At 50.6% G+C, this 24,003-nt stretch overlaps 1 protein-coding gene across 1 annotated transcript in view; it reads right to left on the reverse strand.

Moving 5' to 3' along the window:
• Nucleotides 1-345: 345 nt before the first annotated feature.
• The window catches only part of MN1 (meningioma (disrupted in balanced translocation) 1), a 51,422-nt gene continuing 27,764 nt past the window's right edge, over nt 346-24,003 (reverse strand). The window contains exon 3 of the mRNA XM_006890470.1: nt 346-527. Within this exon, the coding sequence (XP_006890532.1) occupies nt 346-527 (182 nt within the window). The remainder of the gene's footprint in view (nt 528-24,003) is intronic.

Here is a 24,003-nt window from a genome sequence, read left to right on the forward strand (position 1 = left end):
GCCATCTAAACAAATGAATGCCAAGGTTATAGAAAAATGGGGTATCATCTAGCAGGAAAAAGGCTTAAGCAAAAGTTTGCTAACTGCAGAAAGGGTAACACTGGTAACACTGTGACAGACAAGTTTCATTTTTTTTAAAAAATTTTTTTGAGGTTTTTTTTTTAATCCCCCCTCCTCCTCCCCCTTTAAATTAACCCTTTCCGGTCCATATGCCACTAAGCAGGTACCAACCTAAGGGGGCGGGGACAAGCCCATCCACTCAGAGATAGTGGCTCTTTCAAATGAGCTAAGGGGGTCGGGGGCGGAGGTGAGGGGGGCCCATAGGGGAGGGGTGCGCTCCTCAATTCAAGTCAGGGCAGCCACAAAGGTCCCGAAGCGATTGGAGATGTCGGAGTGCAGGGACCGCCAGGTGGGCACGGAGGTGCGGGCCTTGGCGTCACCCACGTCATCTGTGCAGTGGACAGATAGGCACTGCAAGTGGCTGCCAGGCTGGGTCACCGAGGTCTTGTTTGCAGGGAGGTCGTGAGCTGCAGAGGAAGAAGGAAGAGAGGCAGTGTTAACGGCATGACCGGGCTGTCACTGTGTGTCATCAAATCGGAACCGACTCATAGCTGACCCTCCAGCAGGTTTCCAGAAGCAGTTTAAGCAAACGAGAGGAGACTGCCCATTTTTCTCCCACAGAGCAGCTGGTGGATTCGAACCATATGCATTTGGGGCGGCAGTGCAGCTCCTTACCACTAGGCCACCAGAGCTCCTGTTACTATTGTATACCATAGAGTCAGAACTGACCCAAAGCTGACCCTCCGGGGTTTTTCAGACGCATTTAATTGTACGGGAGGCAACTGCCCATCCTTCTCCCGTGGAGTGGTTGGTGGCCTTGAACCGTGTACCTTCAGGATTGCAATGCAGCTTTTTGTCACTAGGCCACCAGAGCTCCCCACCAGAGCCCATGGGGAGATACTAAGAGGAACAGAGGGTGGAGGCAAGTGAACAGGTGCAGGATCCACAATTTTCCTGGCTACAGGTGGTCTCAGGAAACACAGAAAGGCTTGGTTCAAACTCCCCTGCTGGGTAGTTTCCACTAAGGGAAACCCTCAATAGGGTCTTGTCTTCCCTCACCGTCCCCACCCCCTTAGGAGATAACCTCAGAGTCTACTCCATCTCTGAAGGCTCAAGGTTTCAGGAAGTATTTCAAGCCAAAAAGAAAGAAAAAGGAATCAGATCTGAAGTAAAACAGAGACTTCCTGGAGAGGGGGTATTCTAAACTGGGTGTTGAAGTATGTATAGGAGTTTGCCCAATACATGAATTCAGGAGGGCAGGCTTTCTCAGAACACAGTCTGCTCTCTTCCATCCTCCTGATACACATGCTGAGGATCTGTTGTGGGCTAACTAAGCATTCTCAAAAAGAGAGCCAAACAGGTGCACATCAAGCCTGGGAGGTAGGGACAGGCATCCGTACATTCAGAAAACAGGCCAGGTGGCTTGTCTCGGGTGGCACAGACGTACACAGCATATCCCTCAGAGGAGCAGGGAGGGAGGAGAGCTGGATGGTGGCAGGGGCCATAGTCCCCTCCCCTGGCTGAGAATAATTTCTCAACACTCCTCTAATGATTTCTTCTGACCCCCAACAGTTTCCTTAGAGGGTAGCTTCAGGGGCAGAAGGGGCAAGAAGACATGCCTCAGAGGCCCTAGTGTCACAGAGCTCCAGTCTGAGGCTGGAGAGACCGAAGTGCCCACCAGTCCCACACAGCCTTCCTCTAGAGTCAGTCAATGGGCTTGTTCATGTGGATGCTGGTATTTGTGTAAACTAGAATGCTATTCACACGAGAACTGGATTTCCCGCCCAACCAGTGCCCTGTGCCCATCCCCAGCTGTGGTATGAAGGGATTTGGGGTGTTAGGTGGAGAAGAGTCTGTTCCTTCCTTGTACCTCCATTGAAAAGGCTCTCAATTTCCTTCTCTCAGTCACAGAGCACCAGGAACACCTCAGTAGCACATGGTAATGCCAGCGTTAAACACTCTCAAGAAGCCACTCCGGCAACCATTCACACTTTGGTATAAATTAACCCAGCAGAGCAACCGGGCTAAACAAAGGCAAAGGGGGAAGACTTTACTCCTCACACCCCCTGGTCTGGGAGGACTTGGGAGTTCTGAGTTAAGGACAGGACAAAATGGTCAGTTTGCAAGACAGGTTTTATTTCACATCTGCCAAGTGGCCACGGGTTCCATTTTCCGATCTATTAAGTGTTGATGAATACTTGCTACTCTCAGAGAGGAGAGGCGACCGACCCAAAGTCACACAGCCAGGAGGGGGCAGAGCTGGATTTGAAGATGGGGGGCTAGCTTCAGCTGAGGGAGCACACCCAGATACTGAACTCTATGACCAGCCTGCCTTCCTCCTCAGCACGCCCTGTTGCAGGCCCCGCCCCACTCAGTGGGATTAAGCAGGAGGCGTCCTGTCCCAGAGAAATTGAGCCACAGCCTGCCCAGAAAATTCTCCCAGAGGGACGGGCCCAGGCTGCGAAGCCAGATTGTGACTAACTGGACGTGGAGCCTCCCCACCCTGAAGCCCGAGAGACACTCAGCTTTGGGACCGGCAGGCGAGGAGGAAGTTCATCTCCTATATACTTCTCTCATTTCATTCATTCACTTAATAGGTCTTTACTGAGAACCTACTATGTGCCTAGGGAGCTCTGGTGGCCTAGTGGGTAGAAGTGCCAACTCAAAGGCAAGCGTTGCGAATCCACCAGCTGGAAAACAAGATGGGCAATCCCTCCCCGTGAGGTTTACAGCCTCTGAGAAACCTGCTGGAGCCTCAGCTGTGGGTCAGTCTGACTTGACAGCAACGAGTGAGTGCATCATTCTCTGCAATGGGCTTGAGCGAGCGTGCCTGAGATCATAAGGGTGGCACAGGACAGGGCCAGGCTCAGATCTGCTGTCCACAGAGCCACTCTGTGTCAGAGTCACCTTGATGGTACCTAACAGCAACCACAACTAGCCAGCCGAAAGGTCGCCAGCTCAAACACACCCAAAGGCTCCTCTGAAGAAAGGCCTGGCAATCTGCCAGAGAGGTCACCGCCTTGAAACCCCTCTGCAGCCGTTTTCTTCTGCACACACGGGCCTGATACGAGTTAGCTTCGATGACAAGCAACACCTAGGTGTTACGGGGGCGCTAGCTCTGTGGATCTGGCACAAAATGAGGCACACTGGTCCCACCTCCCAGGACCGGCAGGTAGGAGCTGGGGACAGTGTCGGGGACATCCTTAGGGAGTCACTGGGTCTGACACTGTATCCACGGCTCTACAACTTTCCCTCTCTAAACCTCAGTTTATTTGTTGGCAAAATTGGGGTGATGTCCACCTCCTTGTTACCTTGGCACCCCTGGCAACAGAGGGAACTCTAAGCAGAACTGCTGAAATTACAATGGAGGAGCGCTTAGGGGTCATGGCAGGAGACCTGCAGAGGTCATTGTGAGGCAGCCTCCCTCCAGGGACTGACCAGGTAGGTGGGCTTCTGCTCTCATGATATTGGAGACTTACTTGTACTATCCTCTAAGGAAGGGGAAACTGAGGTTCTGATCTGCAAGTTTCTAAGTGAGTTAAAAGTAAGCACCTATACCAGGTCTTTCCACTAACGCCATATCCAAAGTTTCTCGGGAGTGCATTCAGATTCAAGATCCCCAGGCACCAGCAGACCTTACAGTCTAGCAAAATTGGCTTATGACTCCTGAGCCCCCAAACTACTCACTCGCACCAACACTCCGTTACTTAAGCTCCCCAAAGAAGGTTTATTCTAAGCACTGCAAGATTGGCAGGAGACGGGGTTAGCACCTGCCAGAGAGAGAGAGAAATTTGGAAAAGGGGGTTCCTGACTTTGCTTTATAAGAATGATCTCAAGGACTTAACATTAGGATGATTGTCCTCATTTCACAGATGAGAAAGCAGAAGATTAAAGGGATGAGCTCCTTTGTCAAGGGTCTTACGACTAAAGGAACAAAATTCGGACCCAAGAGGGTCTGACCCAAAGCCTGAGCTTCTAAAGCCGAGATCCGCTGTTAACTCCAAGAGTGGTCCAATGAGTCTATCCAGAAGTGCCTCAGAAGAAAGGGCTGGCACAACTCAGCCACTGGAAAGCTACGGAGCGCAGCAGGAGTCAAAATGGCAGGAAGACTAGCATGGAGGCGAGAGGGGGACACGCCTGGGAGCAGTTTGCCAAGCATGGTAACAGATAGGAGCATGATAACAGGACCCAGTGGCTAAATTCCCCAGAGACGCTTGTATTCCCAGACTACAGACAACTGATAAAGCCTCATGTGGGGTGGGTCTGGCGAGGGTGTGCCTGCAGAACATCTCCCTGTTATCTGATCAAGCTCAGCTTGGGGAAGGGGACCCTCTCCTCACTTTCAAAGGAAAGCCTGGGGTTCAGGGAAGGGGAGAGGCCAAACTGCCATCACAGACACCCTCCACCCCCAGCCTCTGCTTCTGACAGGCAAGAGAGTCAGACGGGCTGGTATCCACGGGAAGACTTCAGACAGCGTATTCTTCTCCGGCTCTTGACAAGCCGAGCATGACCGAACTCATCCTCCTGCCTGATTCATTCCAGCCTGGGGAGGGGGGACCCAACACGCCCAGGGACCCAGGCTCCCTCAGGCTGTCGATAAATCAGTCCCACGGAAGCTGGCCTCAAGTCGGGGCCTGCCCAGCTCGGGGGAGCGGCCGGCCATCCCCCCACCATTCCCGGGACCCAGTGATAAACAAGCCCCTTCCCGAGCTCGAGGTGGGTGAGGGGCCAGGGAGTGATTCAACGCCTGGCACAGGCAGACACGGTGGAACCCGGGCGGCACTGTCAATTTTTTTTCCCACTTCACTTGTGGGGTGTCTGTCTCTCCCATCAGGACTGCAGCTGCTGGGTGGGGGCAGGGCGGGTCTTGGAGCATGGCAGGAACTCCACTGAATCTGGGGGTGAGACCTGGGCACAACTGTGGATGGCTCCACACCCATTGCACAGCGAGGAAAACCGAGGGACAGGGAAGAGGCCCGGTATACCAACTCTGGGCCCAGCTCAGGGTTTCCAGGTGGCTGGTCCCAAGTCAGACCCCAGATTCCCCATATAGAGGTATCTCACCCCCAGCAGGTACCTGGGTTGGGTTCCCCCTCTTTTAGGTTTCTGGGGAACTTCTAGATTAAGGCAGAAAAGGGGAAGGAGGCGAGAGGACTGACGGGCATGGAGGCAGTCAGGGGGACTGAGGGAAGTCACTGAGGAAAGTAAGGTGAAGCATTGAAACTGCCACAGAGGAGGCTCCAGGCAAGGCAGAGTATGATTACTGCCTTATGTGGTTGTTGGCATTGTTGACAGGCCTGTATGAGCCAGGCAGGGTTGGGTGCCTTTATTATTTTTCCTTGTTGATCACTCAGTCAAACAGATCTTGTGACTGCTGTCCCGCTCTGTCCCAGAAATCTCTCAAACTCGGTTTCAAGTAGGGAAAGCCACACTCTGATGCTATGGGGTGGATGGGGGTGTTCACTACCCTAGTCTGAAGCCAGGGGTACTGTACCTCCAGGCGACTGCTCTGCCTCCAACACTCGGGATTCCACTGCCTGGGATTCCACTGCCCACCGGGAGCCCTGGGGTCCGGCTAGTGTCCAGATGCAGGGCTTCCTGGGGGCTGGGCGTCTCTTTCGCTGCCTGGCTGTGTCTCTTAGACAAGCTGCTGACCTCAACTGCCAAACGAGGACAGAGAGGACAATTAGCTCTCCTACCTCATGGGTGACTAAAGGATTGTGGGGGCAAAATCTCGGCCTTTAAAAGATTAGCTGCCCTCACTATTATTATAAAGGAGCTCAGGCAGCCTAGCTCTAAGAAGGTACACTGCCAACCCAAAAGCATGTGGTTCAACTCCAGCAACGGCTTTGTGGGAGAAAGATGGGCAATCCCCTTCCAGGCAATTTTACAGCCTCTAAAAAGCTGCTAGAGAGCAGATATATACACACCCATGTTTATTGTGGCTTTGTTCACAATAGCAAAGAGTTGGAAACAACCTAAGTGCCCATCAGCAAATGAATGGATAGAGAAGCTGTGGTATATTCACACAATGGAATACTATGCTGCATTGAAAAATAAGGAACTCATGCAGTATTATTCAAAATGGTGACCCTGGAGGACATTATGCTGAGTAAAATATCTCAGTCACAAAAGGACAAATATTGCAAAGGGCCACTGTTGTAAAACAGGACTGACATCGGGGTTGAGGGGAGACTGAGAAAGAGGGAATAAATAATGTATACTGCATTGAAACAGATGAGGGAGAGAACTGTCTAAAAGGGATATATGATTAGGTATTATTGTCATGACAGGAGTCCAGAACGAAGGCTGCACAATGGAGTGGACTTGGGGGGAGGAATTTATAACAATGAAAGAATTTTTCTTTTACTTTTCAAAGAGAAGAACGAACTGGAAGAGAGGAGTGGGCAGGGATAAAAATACAATAATGAATGAATGGAAACCCTAAGTCTCTGTAAACTTTCATTAAAATTAATTTTTTTTAAAAAAACTGATAGAGTCAGCTATGAGTTGGTTCTCACATAACAAACCAAAAAACCCCAACTCTGATTATTTGAGGGGGAGGGCGCAATAGTGATGCTACAGTAAAATGTGACCTGGATTTGACTGAGGGCCAGAGGACTTTCCATGCAGCCACCACCCATTCCTCTCTGCAGCCTTGTGTGATGTGTCTCTATGATGCTGATTTCAGCTGAACTTCCAGACTAAGACTAGGAAGAAAGGCCTGGCAATCTATTCCTAAAATCCCCCTGGCTCCAAAGGTCCAATCAACAAGTAATCACGAGGCTGGCACAAGGTCGGGCAGTAGTCATTGCTTCTGTGTATGAAATTGTCACGAGCTGGGCCTGGCTTCTAACAACAGCATGATTATTACTATTCTTGAACCGCTCAGGGTTTTGGAGAGAGCCCCAATACGTGGTGGTGGTTTTTCTCTCCAGGGTTAGCTGGGGAAGGGCTCGGGGGTTGCTGAAAGGCCTGCCCCACCCCGTGCCCTCCGAGGCTGGGAGAGGGGGGCCCGCTGTGCTCGCTGGCAAAGCAGGGGAATTAGAATTCCGCGTGTATTTTTAACTGGTGCCTTATGTAGGAGCAGTGTGGGCTCTCGAACACAATCGCGAACGACTGCCGCCCGACTCATCCGCTCCGGTTTCCGACAAAGGGAAATTTATTTTGGTTTTTCCTTTATTTGGACCTCGCAGAGAGGGGATTCTGGTTCTGTGACAGCTGTCACTCAGCTGCCGGGCTGTGCCTGCATCGCTCGGGCACTCTTCTCGCCATGTCATTGTCTTGCAGCCCCAGAGTCCCTTTCGTTCTCCTCCTCAGAGGCCTCCACGTCCCTGCTAAACCCTCAGGGCTCCTGTTCCCTAAATGCCTGACCACTTTACCCAAGCTAGCCCCGGGCATTGCATATTGTCTCCCAAGCAACTCTTTTCAAAATGCCCACCAGCTTTCTCCTGCCTTCCATGCCCAACCTGTCTAGGCCATCCTGTCTCAGCCACCTCTCTGCTCTACTTCCCTGGTGGCCATTTCCCCTGTAATCGAGGTAAGTTTCCTGCAGTACCGACCAGGGAGGCCCCTCTCCCGCTTAAACCTCCCATGGTTCCCCAGTGCCCCTGGCCTCGCATGACCCGGCCCACTTCTGCTCCTGCGCTCTGAACCCCACACCCACGCTCACAGATGGTGCTCCCACCTCCAAGCCACCATCATGGTAATGCCGCTGGCTGGCTGCGGGAATTGCTAACACTATCTCGCTCTGGCAGAAGGTGAAGTTCTGGGTTCAGGGACCCTCATAAGTAGGCCGTCAAAGGTGGGCAACACCATGGTGAGACTCTGGAGTCAGTCGGACCCCGATTCTCAGTCTCAGGGAGTTTCCTTCCCCAGCTGAGTCACCTTGGGCCACTTACTTTCCCTCTCTCCATCTCATTAAAAGAGACAGAGTTTCTGGATGTGTGACAGCAGGTCACATGGCACCAGGTGTGCAGGAGGTGCGTGGGGAATGTCGCCAGCTCTCAAACCAGACAGAAGTAAACAAAGCCACACGGCTTCTGGTCACACAGGACCAGTGAATAGGGTGGGGACAGGCCTGTCTCCAAGGACCTGCCATTAAAGATCAGAGCTGGACCCTGGACCCTGCAGCCCCAGGGCTCGCAGAGGGCCCCACCTTGTCTCCTTATCCATATTCAGCCCCTCAGCTGGGTTCCCTCCACCAGGGAGGTGGGTGGGCCTTGGGGTACTCACTGATCTTGGGTTTAGGGATGAATAACAAACAATCTAGGACCAGAGAGGTGGAAAAGGTCTGTACAAACACCCAATAAGTAGGAAGATAGCAAACTCATCTCTGCAGTGGGCTTCCCCCCTTGGCTCGGGACTCCCCTTGGCTCGGGACTCAAGAGGTCCTGGGTTCAAATCCCTTCTTGGTTTGAATTTCCACTCTGCCTCATGGCCTATCATTTTCTGCCCTATCAAATGGGGAGGTCAACAATGTAGGCAATGTCCTCAGTCAAGGTCACAGGAGCCCAGTGGGGAGACGCAGCCTGTATGCAGCCTGTATGCAGCCTGTATGCTCTCGGCTGCCTCGCCACGGCCCTGAGACACAGAGGTTCCCACTGAGTGGCTGTTCAGTGTTTGAAGGAATAACTCACATTCGCACATCCCAGATTGGCTTGTTGGATGACCTCGAGGTTGACACTTACCCTCTCTGAGCTTATCTGCCTCCCTCTCCAGTGAGAATCTCACCACCCACTGGTCCCCTCTACTCATTTGGGGAAACCATGATTCACATCCCATGACAGGAGAATGGGACAGGACACCTCTCTGCTAACCAAGGATGCCCAGGGCCACCCCACAGTCCCCGTCCACCAGGGACAGGGGTGGACAGACTTAATGGCACAGTACCTGGGGTCTCAGAGGGACCATTCAGCAGCCAGGGCAGCCCAGAGGAGTGGTCCCTCCTCAGGCTGCCCTCTGCCCGAGACCCCCGACAACCCATCACAATCAACCTTTATAGTAGGAAACAAAAAGCTGACAATCTCTCTATGCCGCTGAACACTGTGACACTGATGAGTCAAATGCGAGAATGGTTACCCATGGTGGACAGTGTTTGGTGGAGCTCCCTGATTAAAACAAACTTGGAAGCAGGAGTGGCATCCACTTCCACAATAGCTTGCCTCTGAAACCCTATGAACCTGGAGAAATGACAAAAGTTATACAGGTGTCCAGGACTTTCGTTCATAGGGTCGCTATGAGTCACCTGCGACTCGACAGCACTTAATAACAACAACACCAAGTTCAAAGATGTAAAAGTAGACAGGCTCTCCATTGCAGAAGGGCTCAGCAGAGTTCATGAGATCACCGCAATACTCAGAGAATCCTATTCTCAAGCCCATTTTACAGGACAGAAAAGTGAGGCTTGGAAAAGGTTCTCAGAGGCTGTGCCAGATCTGTCCGCTGTCAAAGTGGTTGGATTATGACTGCAAGGCAAAGGTCAAGGACATTACCCCCTCCATCACTCTCATTTTTTAGAGGTGGACCTTGAGCTCCAACACAGCGGTAACAGAAGCAGCATGTGGCTCCGACAGGACCTAGGTTCCTGCCCGCCCTCAACACTAACCGTTGGCTCCCACGTCCTGGGCCCCATGAGGACCGAGCTGAGTGTGCAGAGGGTTGGCCCAGCCCTTGTGGAGATTTGTGCTGCTGAGAGCCTCAGCTGCCTGCAGAAGCCTTCGGAATTAATGTGAGCTGACTTGGCTGAGGGGAGCTGTCATTTAGATTGAGAACTGGCTGAGGGCCTCATGGTGGAGAGGCAGCAAGGACCTCACTGGTTACAGGGCTGTGAGGGAACTGGGGCGGGACTGGGGGTGGGAGGGATGGATTCCAGGGACCTTCAGGCCCTAGAGGACCAGTCTGTACCCAAGAAGGAGAGAGGGTGGTGTGCGAGGGGCAGGGCCTGCATGCTCTCGGCCTCAGAGCCTCCGACTGGCTCCTTATCCTGGTGCCTCTGGCCACATGGCCACTGACCTGTGACAGATGCAGCCCTGCATGCCTCCCGGGCCACTCCTAGTCTAGGTGCTGCTGAGATATGACAAGTCACAGAGGCAGGGGGTCGGTCCTGTACCTTCCTTGTGACAATGTCTGAAGTGGTGGCAGCAGGGATGGCGGTCACAGCAAGGCGAGCACCTCCTGTGATGGGGTCTGGGGAAGTTACTGAGCCCCCGAGCCTCAGTGTGTTCATCTGAGAAATGGGCATGACAGTGCTCTCACAGGGCCACTGGGAGGAGCTGGCTGATGACTGCAGGGTGCCCAGTGCAGTACGGACCATTCAAGACATACCCAATGCATAGTATCTGCTATGAGTTTTACAGTAAGCATCCTGGCAGAGCATGGTTGAGCAACTAAGCAGCAAACCTAAATGTAGGTGCTTGCAGCCCACCCAAAATCTCCCACTCAGTGGAAGAAAGACGTAGGGAACCCCACAGCACAGTTCTAATCCTTCCTATACAGTCTCTATGAAATAAAATGGACTTGACTGCAATGGTTCTTCATGTAATCTTGACAAGAGTGGATTGCCAGGCCTTTCTTTTTCGGAGCCGCTGGTAGATTCACACTGGGGTCATTAGCAGATGAACGCTTAACCACAGCACCACTAGGGCTCCTAGTGCAATCGGCCTCACCTAACCATGAGCTCTTAGCACTTCGTCTGTCATGCAGAAATTGTTTTTCTAAAATAGCTTATTGTTTTTGTAACATAATACAGATGTGCGCACATCCTGGTCAGAATTAGAAATGTATTGCTTCTCTGGCTTCATCGGAGGATACAAGGATATTAGGGTTGTTGGGAACAAAGATCTTAGGAACTGAATCCCAGAACGTTTTGCAGAAGTCCTAAGACCTGTAACTGGTGAATGTGACCCTATTGGAAACAGAGTATTTGAAGGTATATAGGCAAATAGAAGGTTGTTGTTGTCGTGTGTCGTAGAGTTGGAATTGACCTGCAACTGACCCTCTGGCAGGTTTTCAGAGGCAGTTAATCGCACAGCAGGAGACGGTTGATCCTTCTCCTTCAGAGCAACTGGTAGCCTCGAACCGTAAGCCTTTGGGATTGCAGAGCACCTTCTTAACAGTTGGCCCCCAGAAAAAAAATAATTCACTCAGAACTCATTGTCATCGAGTCAGAACTGACTCAGAGCTGACCCCCTCCAGTGGGTTTTCAGAGGCTAGAAATCACAGAGGGGTTGTGGTGGCTTAGTGCTCAGAAGCTGCGTGGCAATGCCAAAGGTAGGCAGTTTGAATCTACCAGCTGCTTCCAAGTGATCTCCTGCCTCGGAAAACCCGCTGGAGTTGTGGCATAGTGGTGGTGTCTGCTGGAGGGTCCACTGTCAGTTTTGACTTGACAGCACTGAACAACAACAGCTACAAATCATGTGGGAGGAGACTGTTATCTTTCTCCTGAGAAGCTGCTTGTGGATTCGAACAAACCACTTTCAGGTTAGCAGTGCAACTTCCTACATACTATATCACCACCTTGCACCAGAAAGGTGCAAGGTGGTGATATAGAATAGGTGGGGCAGCACCTACCAGACACCACGCTCCAATGTGAGTGGTCCTGTGAGAGAGAAGAGGAGATGGACACAGAGAGAAGACATGCTGAGAGGCTGCAAACTGAGGCACCCTGAGGGCGTCCAGACCTGGAAGAGCCCAGGACGGACTGGTTCCTGCGACCGGTGAGTGTACGGCCCTCCTGACACCTCACATTTGAATTCCAGTCACCACAACTGTGAGACAAGAAATTTCTGGTCTTAAAAGCCCACGCTGTCTCTGGCACTGGTGCGTGGTCAGCCAAAGAGGAGAAGACCCTCAACAAGGTGAATTGACACAGTGACTGTTAACAATGGGCTCGAGCAGATCTGAGATCACCAGGACGGTACAGGATCGGACAAGCTTCTGATCTGCTGTTCACAGGGTCTCCATCAGTAATAGTTCATTCAACGGCACCTAACAAAACAGGGAACTTAATGCATGGGGTGAACCTAAATTTTTTTTATTAGTATATATTTAATCACCTAGAAATAGACATCTACACAAGTGATCTCCAGAAAAGTAGATTTTGTTGTACTTCATGTGTTTTAAGATTCCAAGAAGAGCTGAAAGAGCAGTACAAAGAAGCCTCCTGGGATTTCAGTCAAGAATACGGGAACCTTTGGCCTAGTGTCTCACCAATATTGAGACCAGCCATATAATTTTTTTAAATAATTTTCATGAACATTTACAGAGAATTTGGATTTCCATTCATTCATTGTGAACCTAAATTTCTTAAAAAGAAAATCTCAAGACCCTGGAGCTTAGAGGTGGAGGTATTGGGGACATCTGCCCTGGGCATTTTTACTGCTTCTGGGCTGAAGATGCTTGGGACTCTGGGGCTGGCAGGTATCTGGTCTCCACAGAGGGTACTGCTCTGTCCTCGAGGAAGCAGTCTGTGTGAAGATCCACTGCGGACAGTTGTGGAGACAGATGTTTGGGTTTGAACCCCATGTGACCCTGACTCAGTTCTGACTCCATCTCTTTTATCTGAGAAATGGGTTCAGTTATTTCAGCCTTGCTGAGAAGTGGGTTAATTGCCTAGCACTTAACTGCTACTTGATACTCGGTTACTGTGACTACATCCTCAACCCCAGACCTGGTGAAGCCTGGAGGGGTGCTGGTCTTCGCAAGTGTAGGAACAGCCAGCAGGGCCACAGGCTAATGTATAATAGCAAGATACTGATAGGTCTGTCCTGGAGAGGGTGAAACCAAGTTTCTGCTTGGAGAGCAGGATTTTAAAGCTCTATCTCACATACTTTGGGCACATGGCCAGGAGGGGACGGATCCTTAAAGAAGGACATCATGCTTGGAAGGGAGGAGGGACAGCGCAAAAGGGAAGACCCCGGATGAGATGGATTGATACAGTGACTGGGCTATTAATAGGGGTTGGTGTGTCGGAATCAGTAAGACTGGCTCAGGACAGAGCAGGCTTCAGAGCTGTCGTACATAGGGTCACTATGAATCACAGGTGACCCCAGAGCACCTAACAACAACGTGATGGGCACTGGGTTCAGAGCAGAGACCCCAAGCCAGCCTTGTTCCCAGTGCTCCCAGCCTGAGAGATGGCCTGGGAACCAGGCAACTGAGAAAACAGCATGTGCCTGGGGGAGCACAGGAGAGCCCATGAGGACAGGCAGGGACTGAGGAAGACAGCACAGAGACAGGTCACTGGAGGTGGCAAACCTAAGTACACAGCCCTGTAGGGTCCCGGATGGTAGAGGCAGTTATGCGCTCAACTGCTGAAAGTCTGAGAGTTTGAACCCAACCAGAGGTGCCTCAGAAGAAAGGCCTGGCATCCTAATTATAAAAAACCAAGACCTTGGAAACTCTATAGAGAAGTTCTACGCTGCACACATGGGGGAGTCATGAGTCAGAATCAATCTGACAGCAGCAGGTTTGGGTTTGAGAAGAAAGTAAAGCTTTGTAGGGTGAGAAAGCGAGAGAGACTCTCCAAATGCTGGTGACTGTTTTAGAAGCATGAGACAGGGCCCTGATTTGGGGCCTGGGGATGAGGGACAGGAAGCCGCAAAGTTTGCACCTGGTCAGTTTGTAGAAGCCTCTGGAGGCCCCTGGGAGGACTTTGGTCCTACCCGCGTGAGCAGTAGGGAACCATGGAAGGCTTTTAAGCAGGGGAGGGGCACAGTCAGACGTGCATCGGGAATCTGTCAAAACTCACAAGCTCGAGCATCTGTTCCAGCGTTAGTGTGGAGCACCTGACACAGAAACATATTCCCTTATTGGGGACAAAGTCCCTATATTCTCCAATGCCAAGCGAGTAATGAGAGATCCATCCAAGTCTCATCCCCAAGGGAATGACATTCTTATGGGACCACCCAGCCAGGACAGACACAGGGCTCCATCAGGCCACTGTGGGTCAGCCAGGCACCCTGGGCAACTGAGGCTGATCTAGAACTTGAGTCCCCAAGAGACCTGTACTCAGGGCTACCCGAACCCAAGTCCCGCATGCCCCAGCTCTCCGAGCCTCCACCTCCAGTCCCCCTACAATATATCCTGTACATCAGTGAGTCTTCTGTGAGGTTACATGTAGGGAAGAGGGCAGGGTAAAGTAATGGTAACAGATCCCAGGCCGTTCAGTAGTGTAAAGAAAGGTAGTAGGCAAGTCATTTAACCTCTCTGCACCTCAACTTCCCATCTGCAAAACGGAACCATACACTTCTTTGGCCGCGCTGCTAAGAGAATGTGCTATGACAATATTAATAATTACCCACTGTTGTCAAGCGGATTCTGACCCAAGCGGGCCTTCTTTCGGGTTTCTGAGGCTATGAATTTTTATAGAAAGAGACAGCCCTTCTTTATCCTGTGAAATAGCTGGTGGATTCAAACCGCCAACCTTCCAGTTAGCAACCCAGCACCTAACACACCAGAACTTCATGTATCAGTAATATAAAGCAGCGGCTAGGAACTCCACCCCAACCCACAGCAACCCTGTGTGTGTCAGAGTAAAGCTTTGCTCTCGAAGATTTTTGGTGGGTGACTTTTTGGGGGGACAGATTGCCAGGCGTTTCTTCCACGGCACCTCAGCGTGACCCTCTCGGCTAGCAGCCAAGCATATTAATTGTTTGCATCACCCAAGCACTCCAGCAGTGATCGGAACAGGTAATAATAATAAACATCACGAGGCAGATTCATTCCTTTAAACTCAGTGATTCTTCACAGTAATCCTGGAAGTTTGTACCTATTCTCTCACCTCCATTTCACAGATGAAAATCAGTACCTATTGCTCTGAAGTCCAGAGACCCAAGACCCTGTGTCTGTCACAGCAGAGCTGTATTCCATAGAAATTAGCGGTGACTGATATTTTGGATGTAAATCTTGAGATTTCTCTCCAAGGTGCCTATGGGTGGACTTGAGCCTCCAGCCTCTTGCTTAGCAGCCAAATGTGAAGAGCAAGCACCTAGGAGCTTGCCAAGACTGGCAAACCATGGCCCTTGGGCCTAGTCCTAGCCACTTCCTGTCTGTACAAATAAAGTTTTATCAGAACACAGTGCTGCTCATTCCTTCACATTTTGCCCAGGGCTGCTTTCATGCTCCAGTGGGAGCTTTGAATTGTTGCAAGAGAGACCACAAAATCCACAAAGTCTACAAGTCACTACAAAGCCCTTATGGGAAAGGTTTGCTAGGAGATGTTATCACTCTCTAAGTCCCCACAAGCAGGAAATGGCATACGCCCACCAGACACCCAGTTGGCGCTCAATATACGCTCTGAGCAGTAGGTCTGTATGGGCAAACAAGCTCTGCTAACACGCAAAGACTTGCATCATGTGCCAGCCAGGCAGAACCGACGCCTAGCTGACCCTCCACTGAGTTTTCAGAGGCTGTAAAAGCACACAGGAGGAAATTGCTCATCTTTCTCCCAGGGAGCAATTGGTGGATTTAAGCCGCATGCCTTTGATTTGGTAACACAACTCCTCACCCACTAGGCCACCAGAGCTCCCTGTGATGACACTTAAGAAACCAGAAATGTTCACAAAGACAATATCCTACATCCCACTTTGGTGAGTAGCAATCGGAGGGTCTTAAAGCTTGTAAACAGCCCTCCAAGGTTCAGCTGTCCAGAGTAAAGATGTACAGAAACCGTGAGTCTCTAAAGGATTAAGGGATCACACAAACGTCAACTTCCACGCCCACCAGAGACCAGAACTAGGTGGGGTCCAGCTACCACCACTGACTACTTTCTCAAAGGAATTCTAGTAGGAGATCCAGGTTAGAGGGAGGGGGAAATCACAAACCTCAAAAGCAAAAAAGTCCAGGATTTTTGGTGTGATAGAGAATGATGGAATTCCTGAGAATTCCTTATTCCCCTTTTGAATCTGAAACAAAACTCGTGTGTGTGTGTGTGTGTGTGTGTGTGTGTGTATGCATGTGTGTAAACACACACCCGTCATCCTCCATGGCTCGCCTTTCAGCCAAACAATAGATGGCCTAGAAGAGGACCAGTAACACTGTGGATGCACTCACGTCTAGGTTAACCAACCACATAAGGTCAAAAGATCAGCATTTGCCCAAAGATAAAGCCCAGGAGGCAAGAAGAGGTGGGATAGAAGGATTAGTGGAGATGAGACTCACAGGGAAGGAATGGGAAAAGTGAGATTGCATCGTAGGTATTGTAATTAATGTTATAAAACAAAATACTTACGAATGGTTGAATGAGAAAACCCAACTTCCTTTATAGACTTTCACACAAATTACAATTTTAAGGAAATAAGAAACCAGAAATGTCCTCCTAATCAATTCATAGTTTAAAACATTGGAAGTGGGGTGGAGTGAGAGGTTGTTAAAAGCAAAAAGCCAAGAAGGGCCTTCCAAGACAAAGCTGAGGAGATGGATGGGCAGCCGGGCCTGGAGACCACCAGCAACTTCTCTTCTATGAACTGAATAGGCCAACAGCAGCTCATCTTCAACCCGTGAAAAAGGACAAGGTGATGGACGATGAAGTGAACAGCAAAGACTGGGAAAATAGGGCCCAAGCTGACAATGACAAGATAGAGCAACAATCACCCCAAAGCCTGACACAGGATTCTCTCAAGCTGAGTTTGTTTATCCTTTTGACAGCCCTATGAGGACCCAGGTCACAATGCTAGAACGTGGCAGAGCCGGGATTCAAACCCAGAATGTCTACATGAGTCCTAAACCTGTGTCTTCTTAACAAGCCATGGCAATTCTGAGGCCTGAGGGAGAACCGGTGCAGTAGTAGAAACTACTCTGGGTTTAGAAGGAGCTGGCTGGTCCTCCCACTAAATCCACAGGAACTACAGCCTGACACACACAGCCCCCATTCTCAGCTCCCACCTCCACAGGTTCTAATCCGGTTCCAGCTGTGGCTTTCTGTAGTGAGATGCCCAGAGGCCCTGGAACAAACAGCCCTTGACTTTGACTTGCTCTCCCTCCAGCTAGGCTCCTGTTTCTCATTTTGGGAGACCAAGAACTGGCTGTGTGACCTCATGCACATCCCCTACCCATGCTGAGTTGACCACTTTTTGCTCCAGCTGCCAGGCCTGGACCCCATGGCCTGAAGAGTCCATTGAGATGTATGACGAGCACCTGCTAGCCTCTCCTTGAGTTTGTGAGAGGGGCTGGCTCAGCCCCGGGGGCCCTGGCTGACCCCACCACACAGGAAGTGTGTACTCTGCATGAAGGATAAGGGCCTCTAAGAAGGCAGGGGGTGAGGGGTGAGTGACTAAGCCGACCCCAACCTCCCTTCTGTCAAATTCTCCTTAAGTGGGATTTTGCAGCACCCACATCCCACCTCTCAGAAGGATTTACTGGATTCAGCTCATGTCTGTGAGTGAGAGAAGGAGGATTAAGGCAAGCAGCATCTCTCCTCCCAGCAGAAGTCCCCCACAGGGAACAAGCCCATCTGGGCCTGAGGACTTCTGTGACAGGCCAGGCTGGACACGTGGAAACTGTTGTCAAATAGAGGTCGGTCAGGGGCAGCACTGGGATCTAAGACAAGGATTCTGGCCCCCTGCACAGGGCGGTGTCTAAGGCAAGGTTTCTGGCCCCCCTACACAGGGCAGTTCTTGGTCTCTCCTCATTCAGAAGGCTTGCCCATGGAGTTTATAGCACAACATCACCAAGGGGCAGCAACCCCATTCCTGCAAGCTTTCCCTCTCCCTGGACCACTACTGTCCCTTCTCCCTTTTCCTGGTTATCTCTGCAAGCTCCTTTCCTCAGGGGGAGCCCATCAAGTCCCTTTGTGGGCTCCAGTATCCTCTCATGATCCTTAACACCCAGGGCTGACCATATGCAGTTGCCCTCTCTCTGTCAAGGCCCCTAAAGTGTGAGGTCCATAAAGCTAGGCTCTCCCCCTCCTGTTCACCACATCAGCCCAGGCACATCAGAGACAGTTAACAACTAAGTGCTGGAGAAAGAAAAATTCCCAAAGAACCAGAAGGAGGTAGGTTCAAACCCCATTTCTGGGCCTCCAGAAAGACCCTGAAAGTACCTCTGATGCCAGACTTGTCACTGGTGGGAGAGGGGACTTCCCACTGCCTCACCCCAGAATTCAACCACAAAGGACATACACCCTACAGTCAATTCCATTCACTCTCTCTCTTAAGACCAGGCAGCAGAGACACTTCATAGAGGGTAGAATTCGCCCAGTTTATTTTATCCCTTGTCAAGGCATTGAGGAGTTCTGATGGCGTAGTGCTACCGGTAGCTGTTAATGGAAAGAGTGGCAGTTTGGTTCGGCTAGTAGAGCCGTGTACAAAGACGGATGATCTCCTCCTCTGATACCTGAGGGAGGGTCATTGTGAGCCAGTATCAACCCAACTCCCCCAAAATGCAGATCCCCTTTTTTTTGCAGGTACTTTTTTTTTTATTGTATTATTTTTACGTGTACCGTCAAATCAGATCTGACTGGTACAGGAGGCGATTGTCCCTCCTTCTCCAGCAAAGCATCTGGTGGATTTGAACCGCGTACCTCTGTGATTGCACTGCAGCGTCTTGCCAGTAGGCCACCAGAGCTCCCTTTGCCGGTACTTTTTGATTGTTTCCTTGGGGATTGTTGTTGCTTTGTGCCATCGAATCCCCTGTGACACATAGTGACCCTATGTACATTAGACCCAAACCCTGCCCTATCCTGAACCAATCTCATCGTCTCAGACAGCCCTCATCCCATTCTTCCAGTCACTGAGTCAGTCCATCTCACCCGGGGTCTTCCTCTCCTGTGCTGTCCCTCCGTCCTTCCAAGCATGATGTCCTTATCCAAGGACTGGTCCCTCTTGGCCACGTGCCCAGAGTATGTGAGATGGAGCCTCAAAATCCTTGCTTTGAGGGAGCAGCCTGGTTTCACCCTCTCCAGGACAGACCTGTTTATTCTCCTGTCAGTCCACGTTATGTTCAACATTCTTCTCCAGCACCACAACTCAAAGGCATCAATACTTCTTCTATCATCCTTAGGGAAGAGAATTCTTACAGGAAAGTCCTTAGCATGAAATTCCCCAGTTACTATCCCCTGTGGTGACAAATGTCTGTGATTTCTTCCTGCCCAGGAAGACAATCCAGGGGTACCCTCTCCTATGTGATACCCCATCTCTTCTCCAAACTGATTCCAGAGCCTGGACAACTGGGTAGTCACTATTGTTGTTGTTGTTGTTGCATGCCATCAAGTCAGATGGTTTTCAGAGCCAGCGGGTTTTCAGAGGCAGACTACCCATCCTTCACTAGGCATGTTAAACGTCATTATCAGGTATATTAATGAGTGAAACGGCCCTCCAGGTTTCCAACATCATTTCCCTTTCCTCTTTTCTTCTGAAGACTCAATTCAATGTTACCAAATCAGAACCAACTTACAGCTGACACGCCAATGGGGTTCCCAAAGCTGTAAATCCCACAGGAAGAGACTGCCCATCTTCCTCCTGTGGAGACACAGGTGGATTTGAACCACCAGCGAGGAATGACCTTTTGAATTATCAACACAACTGTCTACGGACCACCCCACCAGAGCTGCCATATGCCAGATGCCATGCTAAGGACTTCTTTAAATATCACTGTGCTAAGTGATTAGGGAGCTCTGGTGGCCGAGGGCAAGAGGCTGCACTCTAATCCCAAAGGCACGTGGTTCAAATCCACCAGCTGCTCTGCAGGAGAAGGATGAGCAAATTCCTCCCGTGTGATTAACTGCTTCTGAAAACTGCCGGAGAATCAGCTATGGGTTGGCTCCAGCTCGACGCACACAAAAACAACAACAAAGTTATTATCATCAACTTTAGAAGGAGGTTCTGCAAAGGACAAAGGGAGATGGAACAACAGTGGCCCAGGACGAGGGGCAGCTGGCAGCAATGAAGTTGCCTCTCCTCATCCCTTAACAACACGCTACAAACGCCATGGACAAGTCTTCTGAATGAGGAGGGACCACTTTTTCTCCTGTTTAGAAGAGCTAGAATCCTTGCACCTGACCACAGAGCCACCCCTGACCTGCCTCTCTTCAGCCTTCAATCAGAGAGGTACAGTAACTTGCTCTACAGCACACAGCCAGAGTCCAACGAGGAAGGGTGCAGCCAAGCAGCTTCTGATGGCTCCTCTGCTTCTTTCCCAGGGTAAAGACGAGGCTTCTACCAGGCTCAGGACAGAGGAGCGGGAGGGAAGGAAACAGCCATCAGACTGCTTTCCTCTCAGCCACCCACTCTGTGTCTGCACACACTTGCTGGTTTTCTGGTTGCTGTAGGATAAGAGAGCCCAGTGCACGTACTATCTGGGGGTAAGGTTCTCATGACGCAGGCCAGCCTTGTCCCCCCTTGCAGGGTCTGAGTCCTCAGAATGAGCAGGATTCCCCCAGGAGGCATGTGGCACAAAAGGGAACTGCGTGGAGCTCTCCCACCTGAGTGAAACTCACGCAGGGCTGAGTGACCTTCCTGGGGCAGAGCCACAAAGAACACAATCTCATGCCTGGCATCAGAGTGCCTTTACCCACACCCCACCCAGGTCACAGCTCAGGCTCAAGGGGAACCATCTTGGGGTATCTCCAAACTCAGGAAACCCTATTATAGCTGTTGTGTGTCAACAAGAAGTCAGAATTGACTCACGGCTGACCCTTCAGCAGGTTTTCAGAAAACGTAAATTGCACAGGAGAAAATCCATCTTTCTCTTACAAAGTAGCAGGTGGATTCGAACACCTGCCCATGGGTGGGCAGCTCAACTCGTTATCCACTAAGCCACCAGAGCTCCTTTCAGGAAGCCAAAGGACTCCCAAATTGTGCTGTCTACATCTGTAGCCACAAGCTACGTGTTATTTTTTTTTAATCTGAGTACATTTAAAAAAAAAAAAAGTAAATCCTTGTTCAGCAGCTGCACGTGGCTAGAGGACACAATATTTGACTACACGAGTACAGGAGGTTGCCATGGTCACAGAAAGCTCTACTGGTCAGAACTGGTCTAGTTTTCGGAGACCTGGAGCATTTCGGCTGCTAACTTTCCAGCCACTCAGCAGGAAAAAGACGTAGAGGTTTACTTCTATAAAGAGCCCGTGGAAACCCCAAGAGGGTCATTCTACTCCATCCCATGAGGTCTCTCTCTCTCTCTGGGTTTCTAGAAGTCAGAATCAACTTAGCCAATGGGCTTGGGGGTGTGGTTTTACCATCTACAAGGTCCATCTCAATCTGCATCAGTGCCCAGCGCTTAATGAAAGGCAACCTCTAGGATTTTCAAAAAAGAAGGTTCTACAGATTAAGGTGAAATTCAAGATGGAAAAAGGCATAAGGCCATCTTTTTGCAGATTTATCAACCCAGCTGGGGCTTCTCCCCGAAACACCTCTTGCCTGAATCCATGGCAGACATTATTAATCAACCACAGCACACTGAGCGCAGGCGCAACCTCAGAACCTGTCTCAGCCGGATGTTCCGAGCAGCCAGAACCAATCAACCCAGATGAGCACTGGAAGGCCACCCTGCACATGAGACCTATTGAGATTACAGAGGGGAAGACACTGGGACCTAATCAAGTAAAATGACTTGCCCGAGATTGCACAAGGGTCAACGCAAGGCCACAAGCAAAACTCAGGTCTCCTGTCCCCCGTTTTTCCCAGCATGCCACCCCCATGGAAGCATCCCCTAGGGTTCTAAACTGAGACGATAATGACAATGACAGTTATGGCGAGAGGTGTCGATCACTGCAATGTGTGTGGCCTTAAGCCTTGGTTTTCATGGTCCTTCCATTAATGGCATTGACATGCTATAATGTGCGCCTTCTTAACCCCCACCCAGGGGACCCTATAATCCTTGCTGCTCTAGACAGAGCCCTGAGCCAGGGAGATTCCCACCTTCACTCAGCTGTGTGGTCCTAGACAAGCACCGTCCCTCTCTAGGCTTTGACCTCTCAATAATTTGAGAGCAATCAAAATCTCTTGCCTCAATGAAATAATAAAAGTAATGTGGAGATGCTGTGTAAACAATAAATGTAGAACCTAACATTCCTTCCAATCTAAAAGATTTCTCAAGGTAATTAGGAAATTAAGAAGGATCCTTGGGATGATGAAAAACATCCTTTTCCCAAGTCTGCATTCATTTGTGCATTGAATTGTCAAATTTATACCCATTTTACAGACCAGGGAAATTGAGACTCGGGAGATGATACAAACAAGGCCCCACAGCTGAGTAGGGAAGGAGAGTGATTGGGACTTGAACCCTGGGAGTAAAGAAATTATATTTTATATTCCATTCCTGGAAGTTGATGTTTGGGATTAGAGAAGTGATAGGACAAAATAGAGATCAAGTTACTCACTGGGGAAAAACTGAGTTTCTTGAATCAGTGAGGAGGAGAGAGAAAAGGCGGTTGGCACATCCAGCTCTCTTTCAGTCTCACTGAGGTGGCTTTAAGTCTGGGTAACGGGATATTGGCAGACAGTGCACACAGGCAGCCAGCACCCCCCAGCCCGGCAGGCGCCAACTCCACCCGTCTTAGCCCAGTATCTCACAGCCTCTCAGTAGAGAAATTGCCCGAGACTAATTAATAGCAAGTAATATTTAATTTTATCAAGGATAATTACATGAAATTAACTCAACTTCTACCTGCAAGCACTTTGTTACCAGGTGCCTTTGAAAATTGAGGCACGAAGGGGCGACTAGGGGTGGCAGGAGAGGGGGAGAGGGCCACCAGGCTCGATCTAAAAGGGAGTCCAGTAACGATAATGGCTCATACGCAAAGGAGTGCCCACTGTCTGTCTGTGCTCAAGGCTCACCGACTCAGGACACCCCTCAGATGGGTGTGAGCCTTCTCCCCCATTTTCAAAGGCCATTGCGCCCCATCAGGTCAAGGTGTGATTCAAGAGGCCAAGTCGTAGTTGTGTGATCTCAAGCAAACTAGCTTGTCTCTTGGGGCCTCAGTTTCCACAGCTGTGGAATGGGAGTAACAGTTAAAAAAACCAAACAAACAAAACAGTGGTTTCTGGAAGTCCGTAAGTAAGTGAAGAATCATGCTTAGCACCGTGGCTCACAAATGCTCAAGTCATGTGTCTGGCGTTATTGTCCTTGCTATTTTGCAGGCGGGTCTCCTGCCTCTATGGGCTCAGTTGGAAGCTGGGGGTGGGAAGGATTGGGGAGAAAAATAGGGGAGAATGCCTCTTGCCCCAGGCCTTTCTCTCTCTCCCCAGTGAGACCCCACACTCATAACCTCCGAGCCAAGCCACGTAGAGGAGGCCCCTCCCCAGACTCCAGCCCCCACCTCGCTATCCAGAAGGCCTGTCTAGGGGCACAAGCTCACCCAGGGAACCAAGAAGAAAAGGGGGCCCCTTTCTCGCAGCTGCTGCTGTTGCCAGCCTCTCCGGGGCCCTCTGAAATGCCCTGGGGGCCATTCAGCTGTTTTCGGGTGGCTCCAATGAGTTCATTTGACCACAGCAGAATATTAAACAGCTCCTGCGGGACAGACGCTGAGCTTTGGTTTCAGCTTGAGTGAAGGAGGAAAAGGAGGTGGGGAGGGAGGAAAGGAGGCCGAGGCCGCAGGGCCAAGAGCAGCTCAGAAGCCCCTCTGAAGCCCGAGTCTTCACCACAATGGGAAGGATCTCTACCATACCCATTCCACAGATGAGGAAACTGAGGCACACAGCCACTCAAAGGGGGAGTCAGGATTGGCAGCCTGACCCCGGAGCTCTTACTGCCTCACTCTTGGGTGTGCATGGCCGTTTCTCCCAACCTTGATCCTACTCTCCTGGGGCAGACAGACTGGACAAACACACCCTATTGGACCAGTAGCTGCCGTGGGCTGGGCCTTCTTCATCTCTGCTTCACCCAAAAGCATCTCATTTCCTATTACTTTAATAACAGTGAAGGAACTTTGGGAGCAGGACCCGGAGGAAGTTGCGCTGCTAACCCAAAATCAGTGCCTCTCTGCCAGTTCGAATCCACCAGCAG

The sequence above is a fragment of the Elephantulus edwardii genome, unplaced genomic scaffold, assembly GCF_000299155.1.
Source record: "Elephantulus edwardii isolate Elephantulus edwardi_28Jun2011 unplaced genomic scaffold, EleEdw1.0 scaffold00089, whole genome shotgun sequence".
In the NCBI taxonomy this organism is placed as follows: Eukaryota; Metazoa; Chordata; class Mammalia; order Macroscelidea; family Macroscelididae; genus Elephantulus; species Elephantulus edwardii.